General features: G+C 40.1%; 3 protein-coding genes across 4 annotated transcripts in view; 1 reads left to right on the forward strand and 2 right to left on the reverse strand.

The window, feature by feature from the left end:
• The window catches only part of LOC126953450 (translation initiation factor IF-2), a 44,142-nt gene extending 37,142 nt beyond the window's left edge, over nucleotides 1-7,000 (reverse strand). Inside the window, exon 1 of the mRNA XM_050788870.1 lies at nucleotides 6,922-7,000. Within this exon, the coding sequence (XP_050644827.1) occupies nucleotides 6,922-7,000 (79 nt within the window). The remainder of the gene's footprint in view (nucleotides 1-6,921) is intronic.
• Nucleotides 1-15,915, reverse strand: part of ABRACL (ABRA C-terminal like) — a 564,811-nt gene that overhangs the window by 386,079 nt on the left and 162,817 nt on the right. The gene's annotated exons all lie outside the window — the stretch shown is intronic.
• On the forward strand, nucleotides 7,516-15,123 carry LOC126952612 (mitochondrial carrier homolog 1-like). Its single transcript, XM_050787428.1, has one exon. The coding sequence runs from the start codon at nucleotides 12,830-12,832 to the stop codon at nucleotides 13,385-13,387; it is 558 nt and encodes a 185-aa protein (XP_050643385.1). The 5' UTR covers nucleotides 7,516-12,829; the 3' UTR covers nucleotides 13,388-15,123.

The raw sequence follows: 15,915 nt of genomic DNA on the forward strand, positions 1-15,915 counted from the left end.
TTCTTTGAGACGGAGTCTTGCTCTGTCACCCAGGCTGGAGTGCAGTGGTGCAATCTCAGCTCACTGCAACCTCCGCCTCCCAGATTCAAGCAATTCTCCTGCCTTGGCCACCTGAGTAGCTGGAACTGCAGGCACGCACCACCACGCCTGGCTAATTTTTGTATTTTTTAGTAGAGATGGGGTTTCACCATGTTGACCAGGCTGGTCTCGAACTTCTGATCTCAGGTGATCCACCCGCCTCAGCCTTCCACAGTGCTGAGATTGCAGGCGTGAGTCACCATGCCTGGCCTATAATTTTTTTTTTTTTTAAACGGAGTTTTGCTCTTGTTGCCCAGGCTGGAGTGCAGTGGCGTGATCTCGGTTCACCACAACCTCTGCCTCCCAGGTTGGAGCGATTCTCCTGCCTCAGCCTCCCACATAGCTGGGATTACAGGCATGCGCCACCAGGCCTGGTTGTATTTTTAGTAGAGATGGGGTTTCTCCATGTTGATCAGGCTGGTCTCGAACTCCTGATCTCAGGTGATCTGCCTGCCTCGGCCTCCCAAAGTGCTGGGATTACAGGTGTGAGCCACCATACCTGGCCTAGAATTTTTAACATACACAGACATATACAGTGATAGCATACCATATATGCTGTTTTGTTACTTGCTTTTTTCAAGTAAATGTCGTAACATCTTTTGCTGTTATTAACTATACATTATTTTTAATACCTGCATCGTGTTCCACTGCAGGGAAATATATATTATTTGACAAATATCTGATTATTAGACATTTAATATTTCTTTTTTTTTTTTTTTTTGCTATGAGTTTGGTGAACATATTTGCACATGTAGCTTTGTGTACTTGGCTATTATTTCCTGAAAATAGATTGTTAAAAGTAGAGTTCCTGGGTCACAGGTAACCATTTTTTTTTAAAGGGGATTTTTGCTATTTGTTACGTAAGTGGCCTCCAGAAATGCTTTACCAATATACATCAATTCCAGCAGTGTATGAGAGTTGAAGTGTGTTCTTATAACAGGTATAGGTACATGACTGATTTTTTTTTCTTCTGAGACAGGTTTTTTCCCCTAAGTCTTGAATATTCTGTGTCAGATCTTGTTCAACCTGTCAAGCCTATTCGTGAATTTACCGGGATAAATTAATAGTCATCATATATCCGTGCTTGTTTGAACAAAATACTCAAGCATCCAAAATATGAGTAGCCAGTCTTGCAGCATTTGTGAATGACTCACTTGTTTGTTTGAAATGGAAAACATAGGAGGAGGCAAGTTAAATGGCTATGAATCTTCTTTAAAGGAGCCATAATACGGTATGCAAGACCAAAGGACTAGCCCCAGTCCCAGCCTTTGGGGGATATAGTATCATACATTCAATCCTGTTATATTTATTGCCATACAATTGCAAACTAAAACAAATAATACAACTATCAAAAATAATGGCTTCCCAAGGACCAGGATCCTAACCTTTTAGTTTGTACCTTAATGTGCCTCTGAGAAGAAATGTTAAAAGAGTAATATTATATAGGTTCATTGGATTTTTCTCATGGATTATGGTTAAACTATACTTGTAATGTTATTTAATAATAATCCAGGAATCTTTTAGATCAGAAAGGAATCTGTGAAAGCTATGGTGCTTATTCTTTTTTGTTTGTTTGTTTGTTTATAAAGATAACTAGGGCAAAGGATTATTCTAAGATTTTTTTTTTCTAAAAAAAGCTTATTCTAGAATTTGTTTCTAACTGAAGTTATTATTGCTATTATTATTTTTTAGAGATGGGTCTCCATTTGTTGTCCAGGCTGTAGTGCAGTGGTGCAATCATATCACTGCAGCCTCAAACTTCTGGGTTCAAGTGATCCTTCTACCTCAGCCTCTCAAGTAGCTGAGGCTACAGGTGTGTGCCACCACTTCTGGCTAATTATTTTCTAATTTTTTGTAGAGACAGAGTCTTGCTTTGTTACCCAAGCTGGTCTCGAATTATTGGACTCAATCAAGCAGTCTTGCCACCTTACCCTCTCAAAGTGCTGGGATAACAGGCATGAGCCACCTGCCTGTCCCAAGCTGAAATTACTGAAGAATCTTTTTCCTACTTAGATTTACTTCATTCTCTATTTAATGAAGACATGCTTTAACATAATTAGTTGTGGTGTTTCTTTCTTCCTTTATTTTTTTATTTGAGACAAGGTCTCACTCTGTCGCTTAGTCTGGAGGGCAGTGGCACAATCATGGCTCACTGTAGCCTCGACTTCCTGGGCTCAAGTGATCCTCTCACCTCAGCCTCCTGAGTACCTGGGACTACGTGTGTGGGCCACCATGCCCAGCTTATCTTTTTTTTTTTTTTTTTTTGAGATGGAAGCTTGCACTGTCGCATGGGCTAGAGTGGAATGGCATGATCTCGGCTCACTGCAACCTCCACCTCCTGGGTTCAAGTGATTCTCTTGCCTCAGCCTCCCGAGTAGCTGGAATCACAGGCACCCACCACCTTACTTGGCTAATTTTTTAAAAGTTGAACTTCTACAGAGAGTACAATGGTGTTACCAGGGACTGGAGTGGGAGGTGGGAGAAATAGGAGATGTTAGTCAAAGGGTATACAGTTTCAATTCTGCAGGAGGAATACATTCTGGGGGATCTAACATACAGCCTGGTAACTATACATGATAATGTGTGAAGTTTGTTAAGAGAATATATCTGAAGTATTTCCACCACACATATACACAAAAAAAGTAACTATGGGAGGTGTTGGATATGTTAATTAGCTTGATTGTGGTAATCATCTTAGAATGTATATCAAATCGTGTATGAATCTTCTTTAAAGAAGCCATAATATGGTATGTAAGACCAAAGGACTAGCCCCAGTCCCAGCTGGGACTACAGGTGTGCACCACCATGCCCAGCTAATTTTTGTATTTTTAGTAGAGATGGGATTTCACCATGTTGACCAGGCTGGTCTCGAACTCCTGACCTCATGGTCCACCAGCCTCGGCCTCCCAAAGTGCTGGGATTACAGGCGTGAGCCACTATGCCCCGCCAATTTTTGTATTTTTTTTGTAGAGACAGGGTTTCACCATGTTGCCTAGGCTGGTCTCAAACCCCTGGGCTCAAGTAATCCACCTGCCTGGGCCTCCCAAAATGCTGGGATTATAAGTGTGAGCCACCACGCCCAGCCTGGTGGTGGTATTTCTTTTTTCTTTTTTTTGAAACGGAGTCTTGCTCCATTGTCCTGGCTGGAGTGCAGTGGTGCGATCTTGGCTCACTGCAAGCTCCGTCTCCCAGGTTCACACCATTCTTCTGCCTCAGCCATGGTGGTGGTATTTCTTCTTTCTCTTTACTGCTGTTAAATTAAGGAGGTATAGGGGATGGAATAAATACTGCTTTCTGTGTCTTTGGTCAAGGTCTATATTTTTCTCTCCCAGATTTCAAGGGAGGAGTACTTTTACTATATGAATGGTTCTGTGTAATCAAGTCTGAGTTTGATTCCTTAAGTATTCAAGTGGAAGTACTGAGACACATGTCAACCTTAGATTCGAGTTATAGATCACTGACGCCTTAGATGTTCCAATGCAGCTCAATTAAGTAGAGGAAGTATACAAAATGAATAAAGGATTTAAAAGCACAGAGCTGATACTGGGTATGCTACTGCAGAAAAGGAACTATGTAGGTGTATTTCCTCCTGCTAGCTAGAGTTAAAACTGCTAGGCTAAGCCACTGGAGCTCATGGGTCTTCAGAGATGCAGTGTTTTGAATCAGCCACGGAGTAAGAGGAATGTGAGGTGTTTTGAAGAAAGGACATCATGCAGGTGTTTTAGAAAAGATGTTGTAGGAATGGCTCACGCCTGTAATCCCAGTATGTTGCGAGGCCAAGGCAGATAGATGATTTGAGGTCAGGAGTTTGAGACCAGCCTGGCCAACATGGTGAAACCCCATCTCTACCAAAAAATACAAAAATTAGTCAGTCGTGGTGGTGCATGCCTGTAATCCCAATTACTCAAGTGAGACTGAAGTGAGATTTGCTTGAACCCGGGAGGCAGAGGTTGCAGTGAGCTGAGATTGCTTTACTGTACTCCAGCCTGGATGACAGAACGAGACTCCATCTAAAAAAAAAAAAAAAAAAAAAAAAAAAAGATGTGGTAGGAAAAATAACTCTTAATTAGCTCATTATGTTAGTTGCTAGACTTAGATTATATTCAATTAGTGAAATAAGCAAAACGTCAGGAAGTATTTTTACCACTGGGTATTTTTATAATTCCTGTGCTCTTCCATCCCCAAAGAGTCAATTATTAGGTGTTAGAGCATCATTCTTTTAACCCCAGATGCGTAACTTGGCAGGAGGTGCCCAGTGTTTTCTTGGCTTTTCTTTGGTTGTGGAGAAATATTAATTCTCCTTCACAGCTGACACTCAGAAATATCTTAAAATTTAAAATATGTTCAGTAGTAGCCAAGAGGAGTGTGAGGGTGATTTTTACAAACATTAAGAATTACAGTCTAGGCTGGGTGCCATGGCTCACACCTGTAATCCCAGCGCTTTGGGGAGGCTGAGGTGGGCGGATCACCTGAGGTCAGGAGCTCGAGACCAGCCTGGCCAACATGGTGAAACCCCGTCTTTACTAAAAATACAAAAATTAGCCGGATATGGTGGTAGGTGCCTGTAATTCCAGCGACTCAGGAGGCTGAGGCAAGGAGAATCACTTGAACCCGGGAAATGGAGATTGTAGTGAGCCAAGATTGTGCCACTACACTCCAGCCTGGGTGACAGAGCAAGACTCTGTCTCAAAAAAAGAAAAAAAAGAAAAGAATTATAGTCCACATCTCAGGCATGTTATGCATAGTAACTTCCTTATTCCTTTGCCCTTTGTCAGTGTATGTCAGTGTTTGGTTGGTGTCCAGCCCTGTCTTGGTGTGAGTACAGGTCACTTTACCAGGCTGTAGACATAATAGGTATGGGGGAAACAGGAGTACAACTATATGTAAGAAAAGTCCTTCTTCTTCCTACTAGCTCCAAGAAATTCCTTTGGTCATCAGGGTGGATTTTGTTAAGTTATTTACAAATCCTTTAATCTCAATTTAAAATTAGAAGGATTTGGATGGTCTCATTTATGGACCCAGCAATCCCACTACTGGTTATATATCCAAAGGAAATGAAGAAAATCACCACATCAAAGAGATACCTGCACTCCCATGTTCATTACAGCATTATTTGCAATACCAAGGTATGGGAGCAACCTGTGTCTTTCAGTGGATACATGAATAAAGAAAATGTGGTGTTTATTTACAATGGAATATTATCCAGCCTTAAAAATAAGGAAAGCCAACTATTTGCTACAGTATGGATGAGGCTGGAGAGGATGTTATGCAAAGTGAAGTCAGCTAGACATAGAGTCGAATACTGCATGATATCACTTATAAGTGGAATTTTAAAAAAGTTGAACTTCTACAGAGAGTACAATGGTGTTACCAGGGGCTGGAGTGGGAGGTGGGAGAAATGGGAGATGTTGGTCAAAGGGTATACAGTTTCAGTTCTGCAGGAGGAATACATTCTGGGGGATCTAACATACAGCCTGGTAACTATACATGATAATGTATGAAATTTGTTAAGAGAATCATCTCAGAATGTATATCAAATCATGTCATACACCTTAAATATATACAATTTTTATTTGTCAGTTATACCTCAGTAAAGCTGAGGGCAGGGGAGGAGGTGGAGAGTTAGAGAGACTCCTATAGCCTCATTTATGGACCATAATGGAACTCAATGGCAGCTAGAGACTTCACTTTTAGGAGATGGCTGTAGAAGCAAAAGGTTTCTGCCAAGATAGTTTTACAATTTCCTCATCATTAGTTTTATTATTTTATTCTTCCGTAAACTAAGAACATATGTTCAGGAGTTTTTTTTCTTTTAATATTTTAAAATATGAAATCTTATATTTATATCTTAAAACTTTTTTTGGCAGTTGTTTTCTCATTGAAATTATTTATAGACTCTTTTTTCTTACCTATATTTAGTTCATTTTTCAAATAGTTCAGGGATATTGTAGAAGCACCCAACTTCCCACAAATTGAAGTGTTTCATATAGACAAGGTGAATCAGTTGCTTCCCTCTCTTTGCTGTGTTAACAAGTGTAATAAAAGGTAAATCTATGAGAAATGAAATATAAATGTTTTCATGTTTGATCATTCTATTTAAAAGAAAAAGCATTGGCTTTAGGGCTGACAGCCTGCCAGGAACTGTGGATCTTCTAAAAAGGAGGGGCCAGGTCCTGAATGACATTGAGCAGCTGCACTAATCCTGGATGGATGGACTGACTGCAGACTGGACGTTCTGTTCCACGAAGAAAAAAATGTCTGTTTACCCCAATGCAGGGTTTTTTTTGTTGTTGTTGCAGGCGAAAGCATTCCTAATGATACGTTATCTATGGGGAAAAATTAGCACCACACTTTCATTGATCTTGTTACTGAGACTTAAGAGCATCTAGAATATTATGGGGAAATGGAAGCTGTGATCTAGATAATAAATCCACATATGAATGAGAAGGGAGAAATGAAAGTTGCTAATGTGTAATGAGGTGATAGACACAGGCACAATGAGGATTCGCGTTTGCAGTTGACCCCTAAATAAAATTGACATTCCATCTCCAGCCTTTGATATACTTAGGCTTCCCTTTTTTGGCAGCTTCTTTTGAAGCTGAATGCTTTTTTGGATCACATCAATAGTACATCCTAATTAGCCAGCTAGGAAAACATTATTAAGAAACTTGAGGCAGGTTCTCAACACCACAAATTATCCTACGAGGACAACCACAAAGAAAACTTATGTTTCCTTACACACCGTGTTTTAATTACTCATTTCCATTTTTATCAGCTGCAGTAATCCAATCTCATTTATAGAAGATTTAAACCTGACATATTATTGCTGTAATCTGTCCTCACTATCCTCCACCCCATCAAATACACATGCACATTTCAACTCATAGCTGCTGATCTTCTGCAGTTTGAAGTGGATTTCCATGCTGACTGTATTCATGCATAATTGGGCAATCACACAAATGCATTGCTCTGAGAAGGTTGCATGATTTACAGCCTAAACAACATCTTAGGAAGGTTCCCATACTGAGGCACTGAAAAATCCACACAGATTTTGTTCTGTTGAAAAACCAGATTTTATAAAACTGGAGTTAATGCATTTGTAATTCACATTTTATTGAGCTGTTCTATAACTTTGTAAAAGAAACTCATAAGTTTTCAGAAAAGTTTTATAAGCAAATTATCAGAAGCCTTGGGTGACATTAGAAACACAGTGCCAAAGATACTTCTTTGTAAAGATACCAGAAGAAGCCATTCCTTTCATCAAGGACCAATGCTTAAGCATTTTAGATCCAGAGTTTGTGTCTTTGTCACATGGGTTTCTCCTCAGAGTCACGAGTTGCCTGCTGCATCTCCTGCATCTCCAGGACTCATGGAAGGCAGAAAGAAGAGGAAAGAGGGAGGGCTTTCTCTGAATGAGGTTTTTTGGGGGAGGTAAGCTCTTTCTGGTGACTTCTGCTTTCATCACATTAAAACTATATATGTCAACTTCCAGCTGCCTGGGGGTGTCTTGTGTTTTTATCAGGGCACACAGCTGCCCTAGAAAGTAATTGGTGTTGTATTAATAAGAGAGGGCAGTGGGTACTGGATTGGCACAACAGTATATAACACGGTATGCTGTTATTATTTTGTTGATTTTATTTGGATACAATCCTTGAAATAATTGCTCCCATTAAAGTGGTAGTACTTCATGTGGCTTTGCTTAAATTTTTTTTAGTTTCAAAGTTAGGAAAATAAACTTAGTACTCATTGTATTAGCAAGTAAAGGACAATTGTAATTTTGTTTTCAACTGTTGCTGTTGAATGTGATCCATTTTTCTCTGACTCATCTTAGTGTTGTAAACTAATTAAAAGTCATGACAAGTTAGGTGTCTGTTTCCCGGATTTTTAAAACATCATTCCACAGCCTCTTACGAAGCAGCTACTTTTCTAGGGAGAATGGACAGCAAGAGATCAGTGGATGAGAATGATAATAAATATCCTCTGACCTCAAAGAACTTCTAATCTCCTGGGCCAAGCAGGAGAGTAATTGGTAACTACAATGAAAGGAAGCATGAAATACAAGCTAGATGTGGAGGTTAGAGGAAACATTTCTACAAGTCCTGCGGGAAGAGGGTGACAGTGAGGACATAAAACAGAGGTAGTGTTACTGTTTAATTTCCATGTTTTTTAATTGTATTTTTATGAACCTCACTATATTACAGAAAGATCTTGTCACTTTAGTGAGGAAGGAAAAGGGACTTTATGAGTCAAGGATGTCATTAGAACATGTTAATTCCTCTTAGTCTCTTTCCCTCCTTGTTTTAGAGCTCTGCCAACTCCCAGTGCTTAAAATAGCCACTTACGGTGGGTGAATATGTTATGGATTTTAGTTTCCCCAAATAAAATATTGTAACCTATTCAAATTATCCACCAGTATGGAAATAAATTCTTAAAAATCAAAGCTCATAGAGCAGACACTGTCAATCTCTTTTCACACATCCTCCGACTCATATCATTCATGTGCACACCCCTCAGAGCGTGGGTGATTTCTTTTCACATAATTAGACTCATACTATATGTATTGTTCTGCAACTGGCTTTTCGCCACCTCGTAACAGCTTAAAAAATTTTTTTTCTCCTCAGTATACATGGAATAGTGGTTTTTTGTTTTGTTTTATTTTTCAGTCAAGGCTGGTGCCACCCTTACCTGGGTATTTAAAAAATGAAAAATTATGGAGAAATAGTTGGCCCAGAATATTAATAACATCTCATTGAGAAACAATGTGTACTGAAAAGAAACTGAATTGGTCACATTAAAAAAAAGAGAATGATATGGAAATACCTGCTGTTCTTAATATTTCTTTTAAAAAATTAAAATAATTTTAAAAATGTGATTGTACCATAAGTATTTTCTTATCAATGGCCAGTGTCTTTACACATCTATTGGATTGCATGTATAAGAGCATAGCTAGAAGAATTGCTGGGTCAAAGGATATGCATGTTTAAAATTTAATGATGCTCTCAAATCACTCTCCAAAAAGGCTGTACAAAATTGCAGCCCTAATAACAGCGTACACATTTTCCCACATCCTTTTCAACACTTGATAGTATCAGTTAATTTTTTTTTGCAAGCATATTAAGAAAAAATAAAGTCTTGTTTAAATTTCCATTTTCCTGTCCAAAAAAAGTCTGCGTCAGAGTACTTTCAGTTTAATGATAAATGACTAATTTGCTGTTAGATATGCAGTTAGTGCTCGTCTGCTCTGGATTCTCTGCTGCATATTTCATTCATGTTTCAAAAACAGACTCATTTACAAATCAGTCACCTCTTTGGAGTGTCTTTGTAGTCCCATCTGCACAGGGTGTCACACTAATCCTGATTGGCAGGAGTGAATTTTATGAAGAACTTTGAATTGGTATTTGCATAGAGGGAGTTATAGTTTTCCAAACTGTGGTTGCTACTGCATTGCTGGGTTGGTGAAATCAAATTAGGGACAATGAGCAATGTAAACAAAGAAATAGAATATAAAATATCAGAGCGTATCATACAGTAAGGGTAAGACATGTTTCGTGAAACATTTCATATGTGTTTGTGTTTTGAATATGGGTTTCTAGGTACATATATATGCACATATAATATGCATACTGCGTTGTGATGTGAAATACCTCTGAGCTGAGGAATGCTGGTATGGAGAATCTAAGCTTTAAACGTTTATTCAAAAGAGTTTATTTCTGCCCTGCCTGAGACAACAGTTTCATACTTGATTGTGGCATTTCAGAAAATAAGTTGCCAATCATAACAATACTTTGTGAAGGGTTAAAGACTAAGGCTTTTTTTTTTTTTTTTTGAGATGGAGTCTTACTCTGTTGCCAGGCTGGAGTGTGGTGGCGCGATCTCAGCATCTCAGCTCACTGCAACCTCTGCCTCCTGGGTTCAAGTGATTCTCCTGTCTCAGCCACCCACGTAGCTGGGACTACAGGCACACACCACCATGCCCGGCTAATTTTTGTATTTTTAGTAGAGACGGGGTTTCACCGTGTTGGCCAGGATGGTCTTGATCTCTTGACCTCGTGATCCGCCCTCCCCGTCCTCCCAAAGTGCTGGGATTACAGGTGTGAGCCCCCGTGCCTGGCCAAGACTAAGGCTTTTTAAGGGGAACTTAAATGCTTAGAGATACATGTCACCTAGTTGGACTTGGAAATATAATAGGTGTGGAAAGTCAAATTGTCTTGAGTGCAGAATGAAGAAATGAAGTGTTACAACCCACTAAACTTAATTTCACTGAGCAATTTAATTTTTCCTTGCTCCAGTGTAGTTACTGAACTTGATTCTGTTGTAACCGTTTAGCTCTGCAGGCAAGAGAATGCAGAGGAAATCCTTGACTTTCAACAGCCTCTCCCTGTGAGTGGGCACAAGTGCAACTGATTATCCAAAAGTAGTTGCTTAAACTAATTTAGACTATTTAGCTAACCTCAATCCCAATGCTGATCTTATGTTGCTTAGAAAATTACCTGTTGGTGATTATAATAAATGGAGGTAATTAAAATTTTAAAAAGTGATGGAACATTCTGCATGTGGGTGTATTTAAGTATCTGGCAGGTGTTCATATTTCTACAGTGTGAAACTTACGGGTAAACAGTGGCCTTTCTGTTAGAAATTCTATTCCCGCTTTTGTGCCTCTCCCCTCTTAGAGGTAGTTATTTTCAGTTGCTTGGAGAATAACAGTGATGATCTAACTAATTTGTTTTGCATTGTATGTTTCCTAAGTGCTTATATACTTTTTTGCTTGTTTTACTTAAACTAATTCTAACTTTTCTTACTTGAATTATTCTTATTCAGTAATTGCATCTTCATAAAAAATGATATGAATGGAAACATGATTTTCTAGATTTTAAAGTAATGTTAGAAAAATTTGGCTTTTAAAGTTCTATGATATAGCCATATTTAATTTTTTAACATTTTTATTTGTTTTTTATTTTTTTGTTTTTTTGAGATGGAGTTTCACTCTTGTTGCCCAGGCTGGAGTGTAATGGCGCGATCTTGGCTCACCGCAACCTCTGCCTCCCGGGTTCAAGCGATTTTCCTGCCTCAGCCTCCTGAGTAGCTGGGATTACAGGCATGAGCCACCACACCCGGCTAGTTTTGTATTTTTAGTAGAGATGGGTTTCTCCATGTTGGTCAGGCTGGTCTCAAACTCCTGACTTCAGGTGATCTGCCCGCCTCAGCCTCCCAAAGTGCTGGGATTACAGGCATGAGCCACTGCGCCTGACCAGCCATACCTTAATTTAAATTTTATAAGGTATTACTGATAGATTTTAGCAAAGGTAAACACAAAGTAATCAATATTATTTCATCTAGCAAAGAAGATGAAGTGAAAGTTCTGTAAGGACATCAACCAGAACATAAAATTATTGAATACTAATGTTCTGATACAGTTTCATGGTCTATATTGTTAATAAGAAATAGAAGCAGTGTTGACATTGAGTATAGTTACTGTGTTACTTTAAATTTAGGTAAAATTATTTAACCCCAAAATAGAGTGAAATAATTTTATACATATTCAGTCTAATCATATCTTTGCGATGGTATTTTCTGTTGATCTCGTTTGTGTTTGGTCAGTGGTAGCAAGGTATCTGATACTTATTGTGATTTCCAATGGGCACCTCCTGTCAACGTAACTTTGCTCATGTAAGTGCCTTAAGCTCTTTGCTGGTGGTGAATATGATGACTGACATTTCTGTCATGTAGCTTCTGGAATGTTGTTAGACAGGAGATCCTTCAGATGAGTATATGGGTAGCATATATGCTCTGGATCCATGTTATTAGACAGAGATCCTTCACATGAGTGTGTGGGTAGCATATATGCTCTGGATCCATGTTATTGGACAGGAGATCCTTCACGTGAGTGTATGGATAGTATATATGCTCTGGATCCATGTTATTACCCTCATCCCCTTCCCCATGGAAAACGTTCCTTTCCGTTCCCCTTTCATCTAAAGAAGCTGCTGCTACATCTGGAAAGCAGAGACAAGGTTAGGGTTGGGTGATTTCTGAGCGAGCGTTGAAGTTTCGTTGTTTCTACAACTGTTCTATTTTGTTAACGTGAGTCATAACTTAAAATGATGTAAATGCTAATTAAACCAATTGGCTTGATGAAAGAAGCTTGCATATTGCAAAAAGAAAGTCTTATTAGTGGTTGTTTAGAAATACAAAGGAAAACTGTTGTACCACAGTTTGTGCTCCAAAATTTATTTTGTGAGTTTCTTTGAATAGAATTCTTTGTGTTCCTTAACCTTTTTGCTTTTCCTAAGATTTGCCTTCTCCAAATTTAAATAATAAATGGCAACACTTGTCAACATTTAGGGTAAACTGAAGAAATACCAATAGAGGTCAGTTGTAATACATATGAGTTTTTTCTTTGAAAAATATTATATATTAATTAAGTTGGTTGGCACGTGTAGCTATTAAAGCTAAACAGATGAGTTTTACGACATGTTATCAAAATTCGAGGTAATTTAGAACAACTTTGTTAAGAACTTGCTTTAATTAAGGAAGACCCAAACACAAAGCCTTATGTGCTGGGGAGGAAAGTCGTCTATCTGCCAAGCTTCTTCACCTATGCCAAGTACGATGTGCAAGTGGATGGTAAGATAGGGCTGTTCTGAGGCCTGAGGCCCCGGCTGATGTCCAACGCCCTCTTTACTGTGACCTGGGTAGTATGAAGAAGGTTTTCCCTCCAGATGAGATATAGCAGGTTTCCAACAAGGATGATATGAAGACTTCCCTGAAGAAAGTGGTGAAGGAGACCTCCTATGGGATGATGATGCAGTGCATGTCCCGCATGTTGGCCCACCCGCTGTGTGTCATCTCAATGCGCTGGATGGTCCAGTTTGTGGGATGGGAAGCGAAGTACAGTGGTGTGCTAAGCTCCATTGGGAAACTTTTCAAAGAGGAAGGGCTGCTGGGATTTGTTGGATTAATCCCTCACCTCCTGGGTGATGTGGTTTTCTTGTGGGGCTGTAACTTACTGGCCCACTTCATCAGTGCCTACCTGGTGGATGACAGCTTCCACCAGGCCCTGGCCGTCCGGAGCCACACTAAGGGCTTGATGGGGATTGCAGTGAGCATGCTGACCTACCCCTTCCTGCTAGTTGACGACTTCCTGGCTGTGAACAACTGCGGCCTGCAGCCTGGGCTCCCTTGTTACTCCCTGGTGTTCAAATCCTGGATTCACTGCTGGAAATACCTCAGTATGCAGGGCCAGCTCTTCCGAGGCTCCACCCTGCTTTTCCGCTGGGTGTCATCAGGATCATGCTTCGTCCTGGAGTAACCTGAATCATCTAAAAAACACGGTCTCAACCTGGCCACTGTGAGTGAGGCCTGACCATCTCGGGATACCTGCAAGATGACTCCAACCCAACAACAATCAGATGTGCTCCAGCCCAGCCGGGTTTCAATTTCCATATTTGCCATGTGTCTATCCAGATGTGGAGTTGGGTGGAGGTGAGGCTGCACCCAGTGGATTGGGTCACCTGCCAGACCTGGGAAAGGTGGGGGGAGGTGGGGAGTTGGCAGAATCCCCATACCTCATGGATTTGCTGAGTCTGTCTTGTGCAGAGGGCCGGAGAATGGCTTGTGGGGACCCAGGTTGGACAGGGAAAGGCTAATGGGGTCAGACCCCACCCCATCTACCCCTCCAGTCAGCCCAGCGCCCATCCTGCAGCTCAGCTGGGAGCATCATTCTCCTCCTTTGTAAATAGGGTGTGATCCCCTGGCACACGGCCACCATCATGTCTAGGCCTATGCTGGTAGGCAAATGCTAGGCTCTGCCTGCGCGTTTTTCTCAACACTATTCTTCTGATAATGAGGGCAGCACCTTCCTCTGAATGGGAAATCATGTGAGTACTTAGAATGTGTCCTCCTCATCTAATGTTCATCTTTTTAATGGCAATGCCTCGCGTATAGGATCTGGTTACCTGTGCAGTTGTGAGTACCCAGAGGTTGGGCAGATCAGCATCTCTAGTCCTACCCAGTTCATGGTAAGATTTGACCCCATCTCCTGCAAATAAATGTATTGGTGGTGGAGAAAAGAAAAAAAGAAATAGAATTCGCTGTTCTTCTTCTTCTTTTTTTTTTTTTTTTGGATGGCTTTATAGAAGGAAATAAAGATATATATTACATAGAGGTCCAATTTAAGGAAGATCCGTAGAGTATCAAGTTTCAGAGTGGCTTCATTGACTTGAAGAAGTTAAGCTATTGAATACAAAGGGTGTATGGAATGAGAGTATTCTCTGCCTTTCCCAGTGAGAGACTGACTAGATGAAGTGTATAGAGTCGACACCCTCCCAGGCTAGTGGACTGTGAGAGGTTCTGGATGAAAGGTTAAAAGATTGCTTGCTCTTGTCTTTCCACTGATTCTGCTGGTTAGCCTGACACTAACGGTGGATGAAGTGTAGTGTATACACTTTCCTGTGATAAACCTGGTGTATCATCTCCCTTGTTCTGCTTCTTGAAGATTATGTGTTGCATAATAATAACTAAGCCTCTATATACAACTCCTTCTTAATTTTACCAATAAACAAGTTCCATTAAAAAGGTATATGAAGGTCTACATTTTTATACTAATGCTGTTCAGATATGCTATTTTATAGTTGACTATGTTCATCCCTCACCGCCAATCTACTACTCATCTATTGCCTTGCTTTCAAATATTTTCCCAGAAATTAAAAAAAAAAAAATCTTGCCTCTTCTATGCTCTTAACCCTCAGGAATACAGTATAAGTTCTGAAGATGGAATATAAATTGCCCTTATGATCTGTTACAGTGAGGGCTCCAAGAAAACTACTGCTTTCAGTATTTACACCATTGGGTAGGCCCTTCCTTCTGTGTGTGGCATAAGTCTTAGACTTTAACTGATAAAATCAGCAGAACCGATACTGTGCAAGTTCCAGGCCTAAGTTTTGAGAAGTTCCAGCAATTACATCTAAGAAGTCCAGTTATTTTAGTGCGCAGTCACATGAATGGAGAGAGGCCCTAGAACTACATGCTGGGAGAGAGGGAGGCTTGTCCGTCCAAGTATCCTACCTGGTCTCGGTCAGCTAAATGCAGCCTTATATGATGGCTGGGGAGGTGAGCAGAAGAACTGTTCAGCTGAGCCTTGCCTAGATTGCAGAATATTGAGCAAAAGTATCAATTGTTTTTTTTAAGCCATTAAGTTTTAGAGTGGTTTGTCATGCAGCAGTAGATAAGTGAAAACACTCCTACGTGGATGTGTATTGATAGATGCATTTTAATAACTGCTTAGCAACTGTGTGTGTGTACGGTCTGGAAAGGTAAAATATACATTTTGCTAATCAGCTATAAAAATAGGTTCATCAATGTATTATGTGCTATTTACTAATATAGTTACACCAAGAGGGAAGGAAACAATGAAATTGAAGAGATTTGAATGTCACACAATGCTATTATAATTAAATGCAAGCTTCCATACCATAACTCATTAACAGTAGCAGTGACTTTGAAAAATTTGGCAACAATTTAAATTGCAGAGTTGAAACAGAAATCTGTGTAAGAAAATTAGACACCGGTGCCGTGGCTCACGCTTGTAATCCCAGCATTTTGGGAGGCCAAGGCAGGTGGATCACTTGATGAGGTCAGGAGTTTGAGACCAGCCTTGCCAACGTGGTGAAACCCCATCTGTAGTGAAAATACTAAAATTAGTTGGGCATGGCGTGCACCTGTAATCCCAGCTACTCGGAAGGCAGAGGCAGGAGAATCACTTGAACCCCGAGGTGGAGGTTGCAGTGATGTGAGATTATGCTTCTCCAGCCTGGGATACAGAGTGAGTCTCCGTCTCAA

The sequence above is a fragment of the Macaca thibetana genome, chromosome 4, assembly GCF_024542745.1.
Source record: "Macaca thibetana thibetana isolate TM-01 chromosome 4, ASM2454274v1, whole genome shotgun sequence".
NCBI lineage: Eukaryota > Metazoa > Chordata > Mammalia > Primates > Cercopithecidae > Macaca > Macaca thibetana.